Below are 20,557 nucleotides of genomic sequence, written 5' to 3'. Positions count from 1 at the left end.
TTTTATTCATTTGCATTCTGATGATGGAATCCAGAATAATGCTTACTGCCTGCATCTGAAATAAAGGAGCTGACATTGCTGTCAAGCTTATGCAACTATCCATGGAAGCATGTAACATGAAGTTCTCGGTAAATTCTTGAATGTCAGTATAATCTTTAACATAATTTCTCTTTTATGTGGTGTGACTATAGCGTGACTTCGCCGTACCCAAACTGGCTGTCTGGAAATGTTGAAATTCAGTATCTGAAATAGGATAACCTCATCCCCTCAACAATGAGGAAAGGGTGTGCCTGATGAGAGTACTACCACAGTATTTTAGATGGTTGTTTTGATATGCATGAATAATGTGGTCCTTGAAAAGGCAGGTCCTGGCCGCTTGCTCCTGCTGTCTTGTAACAGCACAAGTTCAGTTTTCATCTGGCTCAATTCCCTCATCTGTCTTACTGTAAAAAACAATTTTCTCAACATAAAGGAGAGAACAGGGAGCAAGCAGCTAGGGGCACAGGGGGAGTTCAGATTTCTTCTCGGTGGCTGACTGCGTGGTTGTAGCATAGCTGTGTTAAAACTTCAGCTGAGGTGTAAATGCTGTAACTGTATAGTAAGGGTTAAGGAAGGTGAACCCAAAACATTGTGTCTTGAGTTGTATCCCCTCTGAAATCAATGCCCAAAGCTTTAAATGTTGTATATTGGAATACTATTTAAAAGTCAACAATGTACTTTTGAACTGGTTTTAAAAATATCTTTTATCATCCTAGATGTCTATTACTTCATACTTTCTGTTAGGGCCTTTGCCTGCCAGTCCTCGGGCCTGGAGTTGGTACGGTACAGCAGTACAGATTGAAGTTGGATGTTCTTTCATCTTTAAAACTTACCCTCCTTGTTACAGTGGAAGAGTCCCACAGAAATGCGAAGGAAGTTGCTTAGAAGAATTCTGGATGATTTTATCTCTCTCTGAAAAGAGAGCTTGCTCACAAAACTGTGAGATGATGTGCCTATACTAAGTTACTCATTTGTAGTAATGGATGGAGAAGATTGCTGATTCTTGCATAGTGGGCTTTTTTATTTCTCGTTTTATTTTTTTTAAATGAGAATCTTTCTGTTTATGAGCTTCATAGTTGTGGAAGACAGGATTGAACTAATTCTGATAACCAAGTAAACAGTATTATTTCCTTTGAAGAGATCCTTGTACCAGAATGTGATATGAAAAGGACAGGAAGTTTTCTGTGATGTTCTAGAAGAATCAATTATGTTGGTTAAACAGTTTGTTAGTATGATATAATGTAGCTTTTAAAAAGTGTCCACCTTGCTGTGCTGTCCTTTCAAGAGTGAAACCTGATGTGCCTGTCTGTGCATGTTTTTAACATGTTGCCCAATATAAAGGATGTTTTAGAATAAACTCTGCAGAACTTAAACAGTTGCTTATTTTATTTCTTAAAATGTGTTGGAAGACAGGTGATAATAATGATTCATCTGATTTTTGTTGTTTGTTTCATGAAGTGAGACATATTTTATGTTAGAGCTCACACTTCTGCCTGTGAATTTAAGATAGCACTGCATGGGTTGCATTAAGATGTTGCTATTGCTATTGTTTGAGCATGGAAACAATTAGAAGTCTTTGAAATCAGTAACATGACCAAACTGAACCTTGATCCTAGACACTTTGTTTCTTAGCTTTAACTGTACCCTTGTGTCAGGTAAGGGTATGGGTAGTTCTTAATATGGCAAGCGTGAAACTGGACTGATGGAAGTTCAGATGCTTCACCATGCTTCTCAAAAAGGCCTAAATAGGGTACTGTTGGTTCACCTGTGCTTCTCTCTTGTCTTTCTAGAATATGATATCAAGTTTTCGTGTTTCTGAACTACAAGTGTTGTTGGGGTTTGCTGGACGTAATAAAAGCGGGCGGAAACATGACCTCCTGATGAGGGCACTGCACTTACTGAAGAGCGGCTGCAGCCCAGCAGTTCAGATAAAAATCCGAGAACTCTATAGGCGTCGGTACCCAAGGACGATTGAAGGACTTTCAGACTTATCAGCTATAAAACCTGCGGTTTTCAATTTGGACAGTAGCTCATCTGTTGAGCCTGACTTGGCTGTTGCTGGCATTCACCCACTCCCTTCTACTTCAGTCACGCCTCAGTCTCCTTCCTCGCCTGTCAGTTCTGTGCTCCTCCAAGACACTAAGCCCCATTTTGAAATGCAGCAGCCATCCCCTCCGATTCCACCCGTTCATCCCGATGTTCAACTGAAAAGCCTACCTTTCTATGATGTGCTTGATGTGCTCATAAAACCTACAAGTCTAGGTAAGTGTTTAATAGCTCTGCAGGTCACTTAATTAATGAAATGTGTTGCTTATGACAGTACTAAGTCTGGACTTAAATGGCTTTTTGCAGATGGGGAAAAGTGGAAACTCCCTTCCCTTTTCTCTTCTACCCTTGTCCTTTCCACCACTTGTCCCCAAAAGTGCCAAGCCACGCTTCAGAAAAGTGTTCTCTTCTGTAAATGTTACATGATTAAAGATCTCTGTCTTTTGACTATTAAATAATAGAGTAGAATACTTCAGTTGGAAGGTACCTGCAATGATCATTTAGCTGCCTGACCGCTTCAGGGCTGACCAAAAGTGAAAGCATGTTGTTAAGGGCATTGTCCAAATGCTTCTTAAACACTGACAGGCTTGGGGCATTGACCACCTCTCTAGGAAGCCTGCTCCAGGGTTTGACTGCCCTCTCGGTAAAGAAATGTTTCCAAATGTCAAGTCTGAACCTCCTTTTGGCTGAAAGATTTGGAGCTGAAGTCTCTGCCTGGTACAAGTGAGGAACACATCTGTCAGGGCCAACAGGAAAAGAATTTCAGGGTCAGTAATGAATAAGTTGCAACAACATAAGGAGAACAAGTTTGTTAGCTTGTGTTTATCTCACTGCAACAATTCTGCAGGTTGCATCTGGCACTGAAATAGATACTTTGTGCAACAAATGATCAGTGTTGTACTCAATTTAATGATGGTTTTCTCAGCCTATTGGTTGTTGCCATACTCTAATTGAAAATGTAGAGTGGACCTTTGTCTGCCAAATAACCTGAAACCTCAGTTTAACTTCCTCAAATGCCTCACTTCTAAACGTATTTATTTGGAAATACATTGTTTTCTGTCTTGAAGGTCAGCCTGTCTTACTGTACACAGTAGAAAATGTTCCCTATGTATTTAATAATATTGCTTAGAAACACTTCAACATTTCGCAAGCTGTTTGCGTCCTCTTAAACACTTTAGCTTCTTAACTGAAACTGAAAGTCTTTTAGGCTGTGACTTTACCTCAGCGAGGCATATACAGATGATTGGTCATCCTCCAGTATGCTAAAGCAGCAAATATTACTAAAAAGCATTATTTATAATGCCTGTTGTCACCTTTGTGTGTCATGCTACCATGCTCAAGAAGAGTTTACTATTGAACCCGTGTATTGGTACAACAGCTTCTGTGGTGTTGGACAGCTCTGTGGCTCATGCTGCCATTACCTTTACAAAGATAATCTGTCAGTGCCACGATGTCCTGGCTAACTCCTCCTTATGTTCACTGAGTGCAGTAGCTGAGTATCTTAACTAGCTTCCTGAATTGTTCTGTATTATGTGACACCTGTTGGCTCATAGCTAACCAGATCGGTTGCCAGCCACATAAGTCACTCTGTCCCATATAATGCAGCATGTGCTCTGCATTATATTTCTGCCGTGGAGTTACCTTTTTTTTTCTGGTTAGTGATATCTAGATGTGGTGGTGATATGCTAGAAATTTCCTGAACAGCTGTTTTCCTCAACTTTGGAAATGATCCTTTTTTTAACCTGAAAGAAGAACTCTTCCTTAGGGGTGTCACTGTTATTAGAGCTGCATGTAGATTCCTCTTTCCTTTGAAGACTGTAGGCTCTTTGCATGTTGCCCAGTCTTCGTGGGAGTGAGGATTATCTAGTCCTGTAACACTTTTGTGCTGGGGACCCCAGAGCCTGAGAACCCAAGACATGGACCTGTTGGGGTGGGTCCAGAGGAGGGCCACGAAAATGATCAGAGGGCTGGAACACATCTCCTACGAGGAAAGGCAGAGAGAGAGTTGGGGTTGTTTGGCCTGGAGAGGAGAAGGCTCTGGGGAGACCTTATTGCAGCTTTTCAATATATAAAGGGGGCTTCTAAGAAAGATAATGAGACACTTTTCCCCAGGGCCTGTAGTGACAGGACAAGGGGCAGTGGTTTTAAACTGAAGGAGGGTAGATTTGGATTGGACATAAGGAAGAAGTGCTTTACGATGAGGGTGGTGAGACACTGGAATGGGTTGCTCAGAAGTTGTGGATGCCCCATCATTGGAAGTGTTCAAGGTCAGGCTGGAGGGGTCTTTGAGCAACCTGATCTAGTTGAAGATGTCCCTCCTCTTTGCAGGGGGGTTGGACTAGATGATCTTTAAAGGTCCTTTCCAACACAAACCATTCTATGATTCTATGACATAGGTGATAGGGACAAGGTTAATTTAACTGAGTACTTGCTTGCCTTCAAATTCTTTCCAGAGCACAGTACCTGAAGATGGCAGCAGCCAGAGCTACAACTCAGATCTGTGTGAGGAGGAGTGGGGAAATGAGATGTGAGGAATGGCTTAATATGCAAATAATGGGCCCTTCTGACATTAGAAGGATATGAATATTGGCTGAAAATCACTCTAACATTGATTCATGAGCAAATTTGGAAATGAGGCTTTATTTAATAGTTTTAGATTGATATGTGTAGCTTGTAGTCCCCATTAGTAGACTGGGGTGATTGGGACATGGAAAAAACCAAGGTTTTGTGTTTGAGAATTAAGGATTCAGAAATCAAATGGATCAGAGAGCTAGGAGTATAGTCTGCTTCACTGCGACACTAAAAGGGATGAGTGTAGGTGGTATTTTGTGCTAATATGAGAACATGAGAGCAGGTGTAGGTGTGCGGTTTAGTTTTAACCCACATTCAATTCAATAACAATATTTCCATGATCTTTTACATGTGTTCAAGTATTATTTTAAAATATAAAATGCTGTCTGGTGTGTGTGTATGTGTGCATGTATGCACAATGTAGCTGTTTTGAATTGCTTGAGGAACTTGGTGTGCGTGTTTGCTCCACCTGGGTTCTATTTCATGCTTGTGTCCTTTTTGTGTGTGTTTTCTGGGCATAGAGATCATCTTCTCTGAATGTCACTGTGTACAGGAGAGTCTAGTGCTTCCAAACTTGCCTGGTTTAGTTGTGCTATTTTTACATTTGTCCTCCTTGCTGGTTACTTTAAACTGTTGGACAAGTCCAGTCTACCTTTATTTCAGGTCAAGATTTTTAACTTTTCAAGTTGACAAAGTAGAAAAGTAACATGTGCGTACTGTGAACCCTTAATACTAAAATATTACTGCTTCCCATCACTGACAGATAAGTAGGATTCTGATATGAAAGTTGTATTTATTTTTTTGCTAAATTCCACTGAGGGGTAATTCTCAGACGTGAAATCTAGCTGGCTTCTCTGGCATATTAGGGGTTGTGCTCCCTTCCTTCCTCCCCAAAGGCTTGGTTACCTTTAGCTGTTTCTGAATTGAGTAAATTTCCAGCTGTCCATTAATAACTTCTGGTGCATGTTCTCTTCTTGCAGTACACTAAAATAGTTGTAAACATCATCTCTGTGGTACTCTTTTCATCAGGTAACTGGTGTTGTATCTTGTTGTGTGACCATTTGAACCTTTCTCCCTTGGGAGAAAGGATTATAATGCGGCTTGCCAAGCTGCTTTAGTACTGAAGTATAACGTGATATTAAGCCATCTGAATATAGTTGAATGAATGATTTGTTCCATTGCTTTCGTGTTGACGGTTACATGCAGTTCGACCACAATTTGATTATATAAAGTGACTTATGCCTTGTTACAGGAAAAACTCAATTGCAGATCCTGTTTTAATCAATGACTTCAATCACCATGGTTAAACCTCTTCTGTTTTGTGTGTGTTTTTTTTTTTTGTTTTTTTGCTTGTTTTTCTAGTACAGAGCAGTATTCAGAGGTTCCAAGAGAAGTTTTTTATCTTTGCTTTAACACCTCAGCAGGTCAGAGAAATCTGTATTTCCAGGTAAGGAGTAAGTGTGGCATAGCATGGGTAAACTTTTGCAAAATTTCAGGAGAAAGTGTGGGGTTTTGTTTTATTTTATGCATCATAAAAGCTTGCAGATGCAGAGTGATAATCCTCACTGAAGTTATGCTGAGTTTATCTGTTCTGTTTTCTTCAGGAACTACTGGGCACAGAATTTATGTGCAGTTGGGATAAATCCTACACCATTAAAGAGTTAACAGTTACTTGGTTCCAAATAATTGTGACTAGAGAGGTGGTAAGCTTGTCTTCCCTGCATGTTTCTTGGCTGCAGGAATGGAAGGCTGCTTTTATCTCTTGTCCCAGGGTTCATGTTGCAAGATCTGTGGTGTAAGCCAAGAGAATTCATAGGGTTTTTTCCTCTCTGGCAACATCATACTTTATTGTTGCTATAAACTCCTGACAGAGGATGCTGATCCTTAAGTCCTGCTTAACTTGCAGTAGCTAAACAGAGGTGTCGCTCGTAAGACTTGTTCATAGCTCAGTAAAAGTCAAATAAGAGCAAAGTTTAGTGATGTTGGGGCAGGCGTGCCAGTTCTTTCTGCATCTGACTGGAATGATATCTGCTGTCTAAATGGGTACTTTTTTTTTCTTTTTCCTCCTCTTTTTGTCACAGGGACTTTTTGCCAGGGGGCAGGAGAGATTACACAGTCCAAGTTCAGCTAAGGTACCTTTTTTTATAGTGTTCTCTTATAACTTCTTAATTGGTTAGTTTAACATAAGTCTGGATGTTTGTGGGGACATACGAATGTGGTGACGCTTGAAAATGATGCTTTCTCTTTTGGGGAATATAGGTTATGCCTAGCAGAGACAAGCTGCCCTCAAGAAGATAATTACCCTAATAGTTTGTGTATTAAAGTAAATGGGAAGCTGTTTCCATTGCCGGTAAGCTTGTTTGTATGTGTTTGACTTCTTTGTGACTTGGGGTGTGTGTGGTGTTTGTTTGTTTTGTTTGTGGGTGTTTTGGTGTCATCCCCAGTCCCTGTCCCCCCGTAATGTTAGCTTGCTAAAACAATCAAGCTTTTTTTATTATCATCACTTAAATTTCTCTAGTTACTAATGTTAAGCATATGGTTTGTACATTTGCTGTGTGAGATAGCTATTACTACTATTAATCACGTTACAGCTCCTGCGTGGATTGTGTTTTAGCACAGTTAACACAACAAAATATGTCAAAAACGAACCAGTGTCTGCACGTGGAATCCTCCTTGTAGGTCTTCAAACTGAGTTTATTTAACTCGATTGATAGTAACCCTCACTGCTTGAGCTATCTATATTTGCTATTGGCTTGAGTTCCTTCTTGTTACATGGGAATGGTATCACCTTCTGGTGTACAAGTTTGAATGCTGCTCTGCGTCTGTCTGCTTAGAGCAGAACTCATTGCAGGGATGAAGAACAGACATGTTTTAGGGTTCCTAGCATTCTAGTATTTCCTGATACTGGAAAAGAACAGCGTTGGCAGTCATACACTTTACTGGTGTCTAATGTTGCAAAAGTTAGTACGTAGGCAGGGTCACCTCAAGGCTTGAATGTATACAAAAAGGGAAAAGCACTCTCATTATTCTTGAAAAAATCTCTGGATATTTCCAGGGATTTTGTTTTCTCTGGAGAAAAATCTCTGTACAACAGAACAGAGAGAAACTCTTACACAACCCATTCTGAAATAGTTTTGGAAGCTATAGAAGATGGAAAAAGTAGTAGTACAGAGGTGTTTTTTCAGCAGTGGGTTTGGAAAAATGCTGTGTGGAGAGAGGAGGTGTGGAACTTCTTTTTCAGAATGTTTGTCACCTTCTTGGTGTGTCAGATGTGTTGTCCTGTACCTTCCCTCCTGCCACATGCAACCATGACTGCTTTTTTTTTTTGCCTCTACTCATTTGCCTCATCTCACTAAATGAGACACTCTTGCTTCTCTTCCCTCTACTTCTTTAACCATTTCATCACTGTTCTTCTGTCTGTCTTCAGTGTGTAAGAGGATTTCTTTCATATGTTTTCCGGTCAGTATTTCCTGCAAATGCCAGTTATGTTTTCTGTGATTAAACTTGAGGGTTTTCTCCTTTCTTCTGCAGATTGTCTTCCTTTCTTTAAGCAACCCACCAAAAAGAATTGGGTGTGATGTTATCCTGTGGTTGTCAATGTCTGCTGGTTCTCAGTCTTGCTAATGTAGTTTACACCCTGCTATGCTTTGTTATGCTATCCATTTCGTGCACAACCTATGTCACAGTCATAGCAAAAATTGTAATCTTGGATTGTTGCTTTGCTTTAGATCTAAGTCCTTTAGGTTCTTCCTGCACATCATAAGGTGATTCTTTAATCTGTTCAGCAGAAACTTTAGGTGAGAAAGTGAACAAATAACTATTGTCTTGGCAACTTCCTTTCCTCTCCTTCAATATGAGCTGAATGACGGATATAGTCTCAGTCCGAGTGTTCCTGCAAGCATTTTTTTGTTGATTTGGTCACTGCCTGCATCCCTCTGGTGGTTCCTTTCTCTTGCAGGAAATGTAAGATAACTTCTTTGCCTCAAAGACCGCTATTGTCCAACTCAGTGTTGGTGTTAGGTCATTAATCAGCGATGCCAGCCTCTATTGCCAACTTGTACGGTTAAGTGAGTACTGTTATGTCTTTCCCTGGTATAGCAGTTCATGCCGCTGCAGATGGCTGTAAATTATTCTTGGTCATCTCCTTGGCTGCAATCCTTACCAGAAACTTCAGAAAAATGCTGCCAGTGTGCCAGTACTGCTTCAGGTTGTGCCAACTCATGTTAACATGGTGTTTTCTTGTATTCCTATAACTATCTGTGTCCCCCTTTTATAGTGTTGGTTCTGACTTACAAGGAGTAAATGTAGAGCCTTGCATGCTGGTTCCTTGGCAAGTAACCAGGATTTTGTACATCATGTACTAGAGCAGGTGGTTCTCCTGGTGACTTCTCTTGTAGGCAAGACAAAACACAAAAGTCCAAAAAGGTAACTTTTCTTCTCAGGGTACCTCCATAGACCACCACAGGTCTCTTTCAAAGGACAAAATCAAATATGTCAGGTTGGAACTAGCCAGATAGAAGAGCAGTCACACTTTCTGTTGATATATTTTCTGGCTATTTCAGATTCTACCTGCTTTGACTAATATGGTTCTCACAAGAAGCGTGGAAGACTTAAAGACCCAAATAATGTAGGCGCTTGATAACCACTAGAATTGGCAGCCCAGCTAAACAGTGCTAGACCGTGCTGGCTGTGGTAGGCAAGCAGAATGCTCTTTACCGAAGTCCTGGAAGGCTAGGAAGGGAAGGTTTTTGAAGTGTTCTAGGATTAGAAAACTGAATCTGATCTCAATATCGTTGCTCTGTGGAAGAAAACATCAAAAGCTTGACTGGAATGAAGTATGTGTACTGCAGAGCCTGTCTCTTTAAAAAAAGGAAGAAAAAAATTGGGAAATGTAAGAGAATGTGCATCCTTGCTCTCTTGAAAGCAAGGCAGCTTCATTTTAGGTTGGAGGATTATTGTGGCTGGTACAGTATGTGTGAAAATACTCTCCTAAACATTGCAGGGATGGTGTGCTCCTCCGCATAACCTCATTATAAAGTCACCATAGTAGAGAAAGGCCTACTACAGCAAAGCAATTGGGATATATACTCTCTAAATGGCTGCAGCTGTTATGTCTGATTAAAGAAATGGCAAATCATTCATTCTTTTGTATGGGGACTACTGACAATTTCACATTTATCTGCTGCCTTTGCACACGTGTTAAGGTTTCTGATAGCTACTGGGTCACTCATCATCTGGGGTGAGAACCATTTTAGAGTTCTTCAGCAATTGCTCTCTGCCACTCTGGCCTGGCAGACCTGCCTGTAGAAGCTCTGAGTCCCTGTTCTGTCACTGCAAGCAAGAGTCCTGTGTGAAATTAATAAAGGGCAGTGGTGAGGCACAGCCAGGGCTTGGTTGTCAGGTGAAACGTATGGGCTAGTAACAGAGCTGCTTCGGAAACCTCAGAAATGATGTGACAATTATCAAGTCCTCCTTGGATTAAAGGCAGTGATTATCCTATGGTATACTTGACTAGCGGGTGGAAGAGGCTGTTTATTTCTGGTTTTTTATTTCCAGTCTTAGTGTCTTTCAAAGTAACTCTTTTTCCAAGTACTAGGCTGTGAATGTGTGTGTTTCTCTGGGTAAAAAAATATATGTGTGTGTGTTTTTTCCAGCATAGCCTTTCTGGGAGAGTTTCTTGCGTAGAACACCACCAAATGAAATCTGGCAGTCAGTTCTGTGCAAGACATAGGGCTGCAATCTTTTATTGGCATCCTTCTGGTACAGGATGAGTTTCTGAGATGAGTGGACTGCAGGCTGTCTGTGTGAGCTCAGAACAGAGATTCTCAGAGCTCCTGTTAGACTGGCTTGCTTTCATAGTGACAGACATAGGGCAAGATAAATAAGCTGCAGTTAGGCCATGTGCTCCTTCACAAAGCACAAGTACTTCTTCCTCACGATATGCTGGAGGGTGTGTGCTGGCCTAGAAGCAAAAGGGAACCAGGCTGCTCCTGATTCAATTCGCACATGTCATGTAGGAGATAAAACTACAGAGAAAAGCGGTCTTGGTTATGGAATTCTTCAAAGCTGAGCAACCAAAAATAAACTTGGTAATTTATTTTACCAAAAGAAACCTAGTTTATTTTGTTTCTGCAGACAACAGCAAAGCCTATTAGCTCTTAAATACAGCTGATATTCCACATACAGCTCTTCCTCAGGGGCCTTGGCAGGTAATGACCTGTTGCCAATGGGGCTGGGTGTAGTTGATATGAGGCAAAGCAGACACCAAGGAGATGTGGAGTTGTTGGAACAAGACTTTATTTTTTCTTAAATAGAATCAGTGAAGTGTTTTCTGGCTGTGAAACACTGAATTAACTCTTCATGACTTGCTGTGTTTGTCACTAAGGCTGTATCCTTGCAATGTTCTCTCTTTCAGTGGGGTGGGGGGAAAAAAAGGATAAAGCACTAACATTGTGGGGTTTTGTTTTTGTTTTGGTTGGTTGGTGTTTTTTTATCTTCCAGTAAACTTACCTGGACCAAAACAGCATTCTCTTCTACCTTTTCAGCACTTCTGCAAAACCACTTTAAAACAGAAAATGCTTTAAAATTGTGGTTTACTTATGGTATTAGACTGTCAAAGACTAATGTTTCTCAGAATAAGTGTAGAACTTAGTCTCCAGCCTAGAGAGCCTCTAGGTTTACCTGCTTCCCATAGACCCGTTTAAAACTAACAAGTCTGTTGCAGCGGGTTTCAGAGTACAGCAGGGAGATGGTAACGCTTTCATTGTCCTTTCTTCCCATAGGGCTATGCTCCACCGCCAAAAAATGGAATTGAACAGAAGCGACCTGGGCGTCCCTTGAATGTAACATCTCTAGTTAGGTTGTCGTCAGCAGTGCCAAACCAGATTTCCATTTCCTGGGCTTCTGAAATTGGAAAGGTAAACTGTATGTTCTGTAGGATGTGAAAGTTACCTAAATAACCTCATCTAGTGTTCCTTCTCCCCTACTGCCTGATGTTGCTGGCAAGGCATACACTAGCAAGTGTTTAGTATTAGGTGGCTGAACTTATTATCAGTGCCAGGAAACAAAGTTTGCTCTAGAAGTGCGACTGTTTACAGTAACATAAAATTTGCATACAGATGGTGAAGGCTTCCTTATAGAAACCACGTTCGAAAGCCTGCCGTTAGGTGATGCCTGAAATGTGTGTCAAAAATATCAAAATCTTTTTGTGGTGTACCACAAAAATAGTACCAAACAGTTCAGATGTGACAAAATAACAAAAGGAAAACCTACTTTCTTCCTTGTAGCCTGATGGTGTGAAAAATTAAGTTACGTAGCCATGTATTCTAAGGTGTGTTTCTCAGTATCTGTTTTAACTGTCCTTTGGAGAAGGCTTTTTAGACTGACCAGATGTGCCAAGGCCGTGGGTGTGGAGACATGCATTTGCTTTTGAGGTTTTTTGTATTTTCTAACCAAGTAATACTAAGTAGTTTTACAAAAGCAATTTCTATTTTGTAGGAAGAACTGGTTAATGGATATTTCCATCTCTATTCTTTTGAGATTCCTTTTTTTACATGAAAATAGCCTGAGTTGACTTTAAAATTTTACTTGCAAATAAACCAAACCAGGCATGGAATTTCCAGCTCAGAAAGCTCTTAGATGGCAGGTTGCTGGGAAGGGTTTACTGGGGAGGTGTCAGGCTGCTGGTGTCAGATGTTTCTGGGCTTGATGGATCTCAACCGTGCTTGGCTGGACCATACTCATGTGGTGTCTGTGTTTGTAATGCAGGATATCTGAGCAGTGTGTGTTTTCTTCCAAATGAAGCGTATTCTGGAAATTTCAGTGACTTGAGGCATAAGTGACTCAGTGTGGGGAGGGATGGAGAGCTGGGGAAAAATATCAAAATTGGAACATCTTCATAATGCAATTCTGAACTTGATGGAAGCTTCAGTGGGGGAAAAGCATGCTAGGCTTCAGGTGGCAGGAGGTACAGGGGCTGGTGACTGAAATGTGATACCTGTTGCTTTCTAGTGCCTACAGTCATTAATCATAGTTGAAAAGGAATTAGCCTTTAAATGGCTGTGTGGCTGTTTAGAAATCCCCCTATGGATTTCCTAAGGAAAGAAAGGGAGAGCATGAAGAATTTCTGAATTCTTCTTAGGTTTAAATAGCTATTGCAGCAGCCCTTTCAGCTGTTGGTAAGTCAAGAACTACTTATTCCTCTATCTGTGACTAGTTACGTAAATCCTTCTGGATTCAATTATCACAGTAGCTTACCTCTTTTTTTTCTTCAAAGTCTGTGAACCAGAGACACCACATGTTTCAAAGTGACTCTCCAGTAAAACTTTTATACACTAATTAAAATTTATAAAAGAAATTGGAGAAAGCTACTGTTCAGAAAATAAATGAAGGGCAGTGCTGACAGCAAAGTTTTTCTGAAACAGAGGTGGAGGGAGAGATCTAAGCCATTGCTTCCCAATCATAAAGCACAAGAATCTTGAAATAACTGCAGTGTTGTCTGTGGTCTTGGCCTCTTCTGCTGACCCCTGCTTTCTTCCTCCCCTGTATCTGCAAAAACATATTCTCATGGAAGCAGATCAATTGGAGGTTGTCCCAGCATTCCCCCTGTCCTGGTTTCAGCTGGGATAGAGTTAAATTTCTTCGTAGTAGCTAGTATGGGGCTATGTTTTGGATTTGTGCCGGAAACAGTGGTGATAATGCGGAGGTGGTTTAGTTGTTGCTAAGTAGCACTTACACTGGTCAAGGACTTTTTCAGCTCCCCATGCTCTGCTGGGTGCACAAGAAGCTGGGAGGGGACACAGCCAGGACAGCTGACCCCAACTGACCAACAGGATATTCCATACCATATGACATCATGCTCAGTATATAAAGCTGGGGGAAGAAGAAGGAAGGGGGGGACGTTTGGAGTGATGGCGTTTGTCTTCCCAAGTAACCGTTACGCATGATGGAGCCCTGCTTTCCTGGAGATGGCTGAACACCTGCTTGCTGATGGGAAGGAGTGAATGAATTCCTTGTTTTGCTTTGCTTCCGCGCGCAGCTTTTGCTTTCGCTATTAAACTGTCTTTATCTCAACCCATGAGTTGCCTCACTTTGACTCTTCTGATTCTCTCCCCCGTCCCACCAAGGGGGAGTGAGCAAGCGGCTGTGTGGTGCTTGGTTGCTGACTGGGGCTAAACCACAACACCCCCCCTTGCCCTTGTCACCGAAAGCCGGGAATAAAACTCCTTAATACCGGGTGTATTAAAGAGCCGGCATTACTTTATTCGGCACCAGGTGCATGGGGGATAATTCCTCCTAGTGTGCACACCTACCGTAATTCCTTTTTGACAGTTATACATGAAAGTAACACACCACGCCTATCTAATATGTAATCATTGACCTGACTGGGCATCCCCTTCTTCCACTGGTCTATATCTTCTCCGCTTAAGTTTAAAGGTACAGTGTGATTTTTTTTTTTTTTTTTTTTTTAAATTCACTGTGCATGCTCAAGGGGAGTGTGGGGGTAGTCCTTTTGTCCCTCAATTGAGTCGGTGGTTGCAATATCCCCCTGCCGGAATTACCTTTCCCCTAGTTTCCATGCTTCGGTGCATTCTGGGCCAAGATGTTTCCTGCTATCGCTGCTGACTGATTTGTGGCCTTCCCTTATCTTCACACCCTTCTTTGTAGGAAGATGTTTCCACTGTTAGTCCTTGAAGTTCTACTGATTTGTATTCTTTTAGGAAGTTCTTGTCAATGGGGCATTCATTGCAAATAATGTCTTGTCTGGCCTAAGCATTATTTATTATCTTGTTGAAATTCTCAGGTGTTAGGTGTTAGTCACTACTCCTGACTAGGATTCTTTCTTAACTACTGCTAACTCCTGTGCTATTCCATTTCATCCAAGAATAATATATATGTGTGTGTGCGAGGGAGTACCCTGAGGTAAAGTTAGTTCTCTGGTTTAATGTTGGTGCTCTGCTCCAAGTATCGGAACTCACGTAGCAGCTGTCACTATTCCTCCTTTAAATGAGACCCTTGGGGATGGTGTGGAGTGTCAGTGGGCTCTCTTGGTAAGGGCTTCTTGGCATGTACTTGACTGAGAGTGGAGGGCTTCTGAGCAAGGGAGGCATTAATCCCACAGAGGTGGTCAGACTTCAGCCTGTAGAATTTCTGTAGGCTATAGAGAGTGCAATGTGTGGTCATTCTTTAAGGGGGGGAATCCATTTTTCTCTAGGTTTTCCCATGCATTTCAATAACTTTATATGCTCATCTAGGTAAGAGCGCACTTTCCTACAGGTGGCAAAGGAAGAGTAGGGCAGTAGGTGTTCTTGTTTAACATTCTTGTGCCATACCCAGACAGTATAGTAGCTATAAGAAGGTGGTTGGCAGGGAGTGGAAATAAGAGATGGCAGGCTGTGTTTGTTATACAGATGAAACCATTATTATTTCACAGTAGTTGGGACTTGGAGAATTTTCTCTTCATTAGTGACCTTGAAGAGAGAGTGAACACTGAACAAAAGCTGGCAAGTGGTGTGAATTCGGGAAGAGTAGTAAATGCTAGGGAATGTGGCCAGCCTCAGGGGAGTGGATATGTGCAGTGAGGCTTGGCTTAAAAGTGCAGAGCAAGCTAAAGAAAAGGTACAGTGAAATTGGTGCAGTTGTGTGCCAGTTGATGGTGGCATGTTTTGCGCTTGAAAGAGCATTCATCTTTTCTTTTGTCACCTGATTGTCTTTGAGCTCACCACTAACAGATTGACACTGAAAAAAGGGAAGGATTTAGGAGACAAACTCGATAAGTTCTTAAAGACCTCCTCCTTACTACCTGTTGGAGAAAAATGGGCAACTAGAAATAGGCAAATAATACAAATCAACTCCTGGTTATGTGGCTGGTGTTGACTTGGAGTTGCTGAATGCCTTCTTTGCCTCGGTCTTTACTGCTAAGGCTGGCCCTCAGGCATCTCAGCCCCCAGAGAAGAGAGGACAAATTGGGACAAAGGAAGACTTACCATCGGTTGAGAAGGATTGGGTCAGAGATCACCTAAGCAAACGGGATCCTCGCAAATCCATGGGCCCCGATGGGATGCACCCGTGAGTCCTGAGGGAGCTGGCGGATGTTCTTGCTGATCCACTCTCCATCATCTTTGAAAGGTCGTGGAGGACAGGAGAGGTGCCCGAGGACTGGAGGAAGGCAAATGTCGCTCCAATCTTCAAAAAGGGCAAGAAGGAGGACCTGGGGAACTATAGGCCAGTCAGCCTCACCTCCGTCCCTGGAAAGGTGATGGAGCAGTTCATCCTGGAGGTCATCTCCAGGCATGTAGAGGATAAGGTTATCAGAAGTAGTGAACATGGATTCACCAAGGGGAGATCATGCTTGACCAACCTGATAGCCTTCTATGATGGTGTGACTGGCTGGGTCAGCGAAGGGAGAGCAGTGGATGTTGTCTATCTCAACCTCAGTAAGGCATTCGACACTGTCTCCCATAGCATCCTCACAGGCAAGCTAAGGAAGTATGGGTTGGATGAGTGGACAGTGAAGTGGACAGAGAACTGGCTCAACAACAGAACTCAGAGGGTCATGATCAATGGGGCCAGAGTCTGGCTGGAGGCCTGTCACTAGTGGTGTTCCCCAGGGGTCTGTGCTGGGTTCAGTCCTGTTCAACATATTCATCAGTGACCTGGATGATAGGAGAGTGTACCCTCAGCAAGTTTGATGATGATGCCAAGCTGGGAGGAATGGCTAATACACCAGAAGGCTGTGCTGCCGTCCAATGAGACCTGGACAGGCTGGAGAGCTGGGCCCAGGGGAACCTCATGGAATTCAGCAAGACCAAGTGCAAGGTCCTGCCCCTGGGGAGGAACAACCCCATGCACCAGTACAGGTTGGGGGCTGACCTGCTGGAAAGCAACTCTGTTGAGAAGGACCTGGGAGTGCTGGTGGACAGCAAGCTGACCATGAGCCATCAATGTGCCCTTGTGGCCAAGAAGGGCAACGGTACCCTGGGGTGCATTAAAAGGAGTGTGGCCAGCAGGTGGAGGGAGGTTATCCTCTTCTTCTATTCTGCCCTAGTGAGACCACATTTGGAGTACTGTGTCCAGTTCTGGACCCCCCAGTTTAAGAAGGACAGGGATCTGCTCGAGCAAGTCCAGCAGAGAGCTACAAAGATGATCAGGGGACTGGAGCACCTCTCTTATCAGGAAAGGCTGAGAGACCTGGATTTGTTCAGCCTGTAGAAGAGAAGACCGAGGGGGGATCTTATCAATGCTTATAAATACCTGTAGGGTAGGTGTCAAGTGGATGGGGCCAGACTCTTTTCAGTGGTACCCAATGACAGGACAAGGGGCAATGGGCACAAGTTGGAACACAGGAAATTCCACCTCAATATATTGGAAAAAAACTTCTTTACTGTGAGGGTGCCAGAGCAGTGGCACAGGCTGCCCAGAGAGGCTGTGGAGTCCCTCCCCTGGAGACATTCAAAACCTGCCTGGGTGCTTTCCTGTGCCCCCTGCTGTAGGTATACCTGCTCAAGCAGGGGGTTGGACGGGATGATCTCGAGAGGTCCCTTCCAACCCCCGCCATTCTGTGATTGTGATATGAGAATGTGTATCCCCAGTCTAAATCATCTTTCCAAGAAAGGAGCCCAGGTTTTCCCTTGGTTGTGGAGTTATTCTTCTTAGTTAAGTCACAACTGGAGTAAGGCAGTTGGCCTCGATTGGCAGGAGAATTCTGGCAGAGGATTGGACTCTTTCACAGTAATGAAGTTGTCTGTCAATGCTTTTCATTAAGTATTAAGCAAAAAATCAGCATGTTTTTGTTTTTTACTGTATGCTACAACTAGTGTAAATAGTAATCTGTTGTCACTGTGGAAGTACTGTATGAAATCGATATTTAATCTTTAATCACTTTTTTGTAGAATTACTCCATGTCTGTGTATCTTGTTCGTCAGCTCACTTCAGCTATGCTTTTGCAGAGGTTAAAAATGAAAGGTATCAGAAACCCTGATCATTCCAGAGCACTAAGTAAGTCAAATTCATTTGCCTGTCTGTACTTTGAGGGTGGCTGGTGGCTTTTTAAAACTAGAAGTGGTAATACTTGGGATTTGCAGCATTTTGAAAAGAAAGTCCATGCCCAGAGTATCAAAGGTTCCTTTTGCTGTTGCTGAGGCATGATGTACTTTTTCAGTGGGGGTCCCTGAGCGGGTAGGGACACATAGATATCCCATCTGAAATGTTCTCCCGGTAATGACATGAGCACCACTTACCGCGGTGGGCTGTGAGGTGCAGGTAGATGCCCTAAATATGGGTTCTCTTCACTTGCATGTGATGCTGATTATCTTTGAAATAATCATCAGCAAGTGAGGTACATTTATCTCTCTGCATGCTGGGTTGAGTTTACTCTTCTAATCATTGTGGCTGTTAGTGCATCTGCTGCACATCAATCAATCTTGTGATGCACAGTGTTTGCCAGTTGCTTATAAATAGTGAAACTATTGTTTGATATTGCTATGAACTAGTTTCCTAGATGCTTATTTTTTTAGATTGCTGGAAATAAAGTACATGTACTGGCAAATCATGATTAGCATTTAAAATAATGATGTCTGTGTATAACTTCTTAATATATTTTAATAGTTAAAGAAAAACTAACTGCAGATCCTGATAGTGAGATTGCCACAACCAGTCTGCGGGTATCTCTGATGTGTCCTGTAAGTATGGCTGGGAATGACCATGTACAGATTTGTGTATTCATCTTTAGTGCAGACTTGGGCTGCTTCAAAAAAGCCCCCCTTTAGGAGCTTAACTGGCTTTTGGTCTATACTGATTCATTAATATAAAATAGTGGGGAGAAGAGTGCATCTATAAGCACCTGATTGTAGCAGCATTCACTCAACTATGGCTTAGAACTGTGAATGCCTCAGTTGTAATGCAATCAGAATCAAATTGCTACTCACGGGTGTGTAGTGAGGTCTTTAGAAGGAGTAATCTCATACATGGAGGCATTGAGACTAATTGGGCAGGGCGACAGAATAATTAAAGGATGCAGTGATAAATAAAAATTTTGGATCTCCTCATCTTGGTGGTATTGCTTATACTGCCAGCTACTATTAAAAAAAAAAAAAACCCACACTCAAAAAAAAAAAAAACAAAGAAATTGAGCACTGTGTAACAAGGTAACGCTGCCTTGGGGTTTCTCTTCCCAGGTAGAAGCTGGCCTTGTGTTAGTGACTGGTCTGTTAAGTCGAGTTTTAACATGGGTATAATGCTGTTCTGAGTCTAACATAACTGGAGCTCACAAAAACCCTTGAAGTATATGGCTAGAAGAAAATGATAAAGCAGGTGCTTCTGTAGGTCTTTTTATTAAAAATAAAATCTTAGAAATAACATCGATGCAGAACCATTAGAAATGTTTCTGACTGTTTTTGACTCAGTGAAGACTTTGAGGATGGCTTTATTGTTCCTTTAAGTGCACTGTATGTGCTTTGATGGGGTGGATTTGCCCGCAGCGACCTTAGCACTGGGCACCTCTGTAGTGAGAAGAGACAAGTTACTTCACCAACTGCCTCTGATTTCATTGTTAGCCATCCAGGCCTACTACACTGTCTTCTGTTCTGACACTCTTTAAATGCATCTTCTGCAGCTGGGAAAAATGAGACTGACAATCCCATGCCGGGCTGTTACTTGCACACACCTGCAATGTTTCGATGCTGCTCTTTATCTTCAAATGAATGAGAAGAAGCCTACCTGGATCTGCCCTGTCTGTGACAAAAAGGCAGCTTATGAGAGCCTAATATTAGATGGGTAAGAGACTGGGTTTGCAGATTACGCAGTTACTTATCATTTTTCATTATGTACTTGATAGCTACTTTTGTGACTTGAGGTTTAGCCATTTCATACTATTTTCTTTGTCAAAATGCTTTAGACTGGGAGGAACCATTAGACTCTGTTAGTTTCTATTCCCATGTAACAAACTACCTAAGTTTCTCCTAACTGTGTCATCAAACTCTTGAGCCTCAGTATATTTCCTCTGGAGAAATCCAAATGTGAAACCTAAGGATAGGTCTCCCCTTTTACATGTCTGTACCTCTGAAGCTATTAACTTGAAATTTTAAACTTTAATTCATAAACAAGTGTCAAACTTGATTCAAAGGATGATGATGTCTGTTTCTGTATGGAAACCTATGAATTGCAGTGATGTTGGAGTGGAATATGGGTAGGTTGAGATACTCTTCTAGGTTTCGATGTCTGCAAAGGCTGTAATTACAGGCTCTCGGGTCAGATGAACTAGGGAAAGTACATGCAATGGGTTGAAGGGGATTGTAATTAGCTTTGCAACTGTGTCTCCTTTTTCACTTGGAATAAAAACTTTACTTGGAATCAAAAATGAAACCACTCAACTTTATTTTTCAGGCTCTTTATGGAAATCCTTAATGAGTGTTCAGATGTGGATGAGATCAAATTCCAAGAAGATGGCTCCTGGTGCCCCATGAGGCCAAAGAAAGAAGCTGTGAAAGTCTCAAGTCCACAGTGCACCAAAACTGAAAGTACGTACATCTGGGTATGGGTCACAAACCAATAAAAAGTCTTGGGCACTTATTTGTAGCTCGGATAATGTGTATGGATGTTGATATTTGTTATTAACACTTTTAACCTTCTTGTCACTTAAAGGGTTGTATCTTTAAAAGTGTGCATTTTTGGGCTTTGTCTTTGGCCTTTATAGTAGCAGTTAAGAAAACGAAAGGTTGCTCTTGTTTTAGGTCCTTAAACTGATAAGCTTGTGCTTTAATATTCTTGACATGATGCAGAATGCTAATAAAACAGTTCCTGGGCCATAACGTTCTCTGTAGTGGCAAGGAAGATGAGCTAAAACAGGATTTGAGTTCCTGGTTCTGTTGCAACTAGAAACTGCTGGTGTTCAACAGCCTTTAAA

The 20,557-nt window shown here is 42.0% G+C and overlaps 1 protein-coding gene across 8 annotated transcripts in view; it reads left to right on the top strand.

Moving 5' to 3' along the window:
- The window catches only part of LOC142049267 (E3 SUMO-protein ligase PIAS2-like), a 35,061-nt gene that overhangs the window by 7,775 nt on the left and 6,729 nt on the right, over positions 1–20,557 (top strand). For 6 of the 8 annotated variants that reach the window (XR_012657656.1, XR_012657655.1, XR_012657657.1 and 3 more), the window contains exons 2-10: positions 1,830–2,301; positions 6,019–6,103; positions 6,738–6,788; positions 6,916–7,006; positions 11,439–11,573; positions 17,547–17,652; positions 18,262–18,335; positions 19,268–19,428; positions 20,038–20,171. Coding sequence is in view for 5 of the 8 variants with exons in the window: in XM_075076775.1 (XP_074932876.1) it covers positions 1,830–2,301; positions 6,019–6,103; positions 6,738–6,788; positions 6,916–7,006; positions 11,439–11,573; positions 17,547–17,652; positions 18,262–18,335; positions 19,268–19,428; positions 20,038–20,171 (1,309 nt within the window). In the remaining 3 variants the exon portion in view is untranslated. The remainder of the gene's footprint in view (positions 1–1,829; positions 2,302–6,018; positions 6,104–6,737; positions 6,789–6,915; positions 7,007–11,438; positions 11,574–17,546; positions 17,653–18,261; positions 18,336–19,267; positions 19,429–20,037; positions 20,172–20,557) is intronic. The other 2 variants (XM_075076776.1, XM_075076779.1) reach the window with 2 other exon arrangements.

The sequence above is a fragment of the Phalacrocorax aristotelis genome, chromosome W, assembly GCF_949628215.1.
Source record: "Phalacrocorax aristotelis chromosome W, bGulAri2.1, whole genome shotgun sequence".
Classification (NCBI taxonomy): Eukaryota; Metazoa; Chordata; class Aves; order Suliformes; family Phalacrocoracidae; genus Phalacrocorax; species Phalacrocorax aristotelis.
The sequence above is the reverse complement of the archived record's forward strand: the minus strand, read 5'-3'. Positions and strand labels throughout refer to the sequence as shown.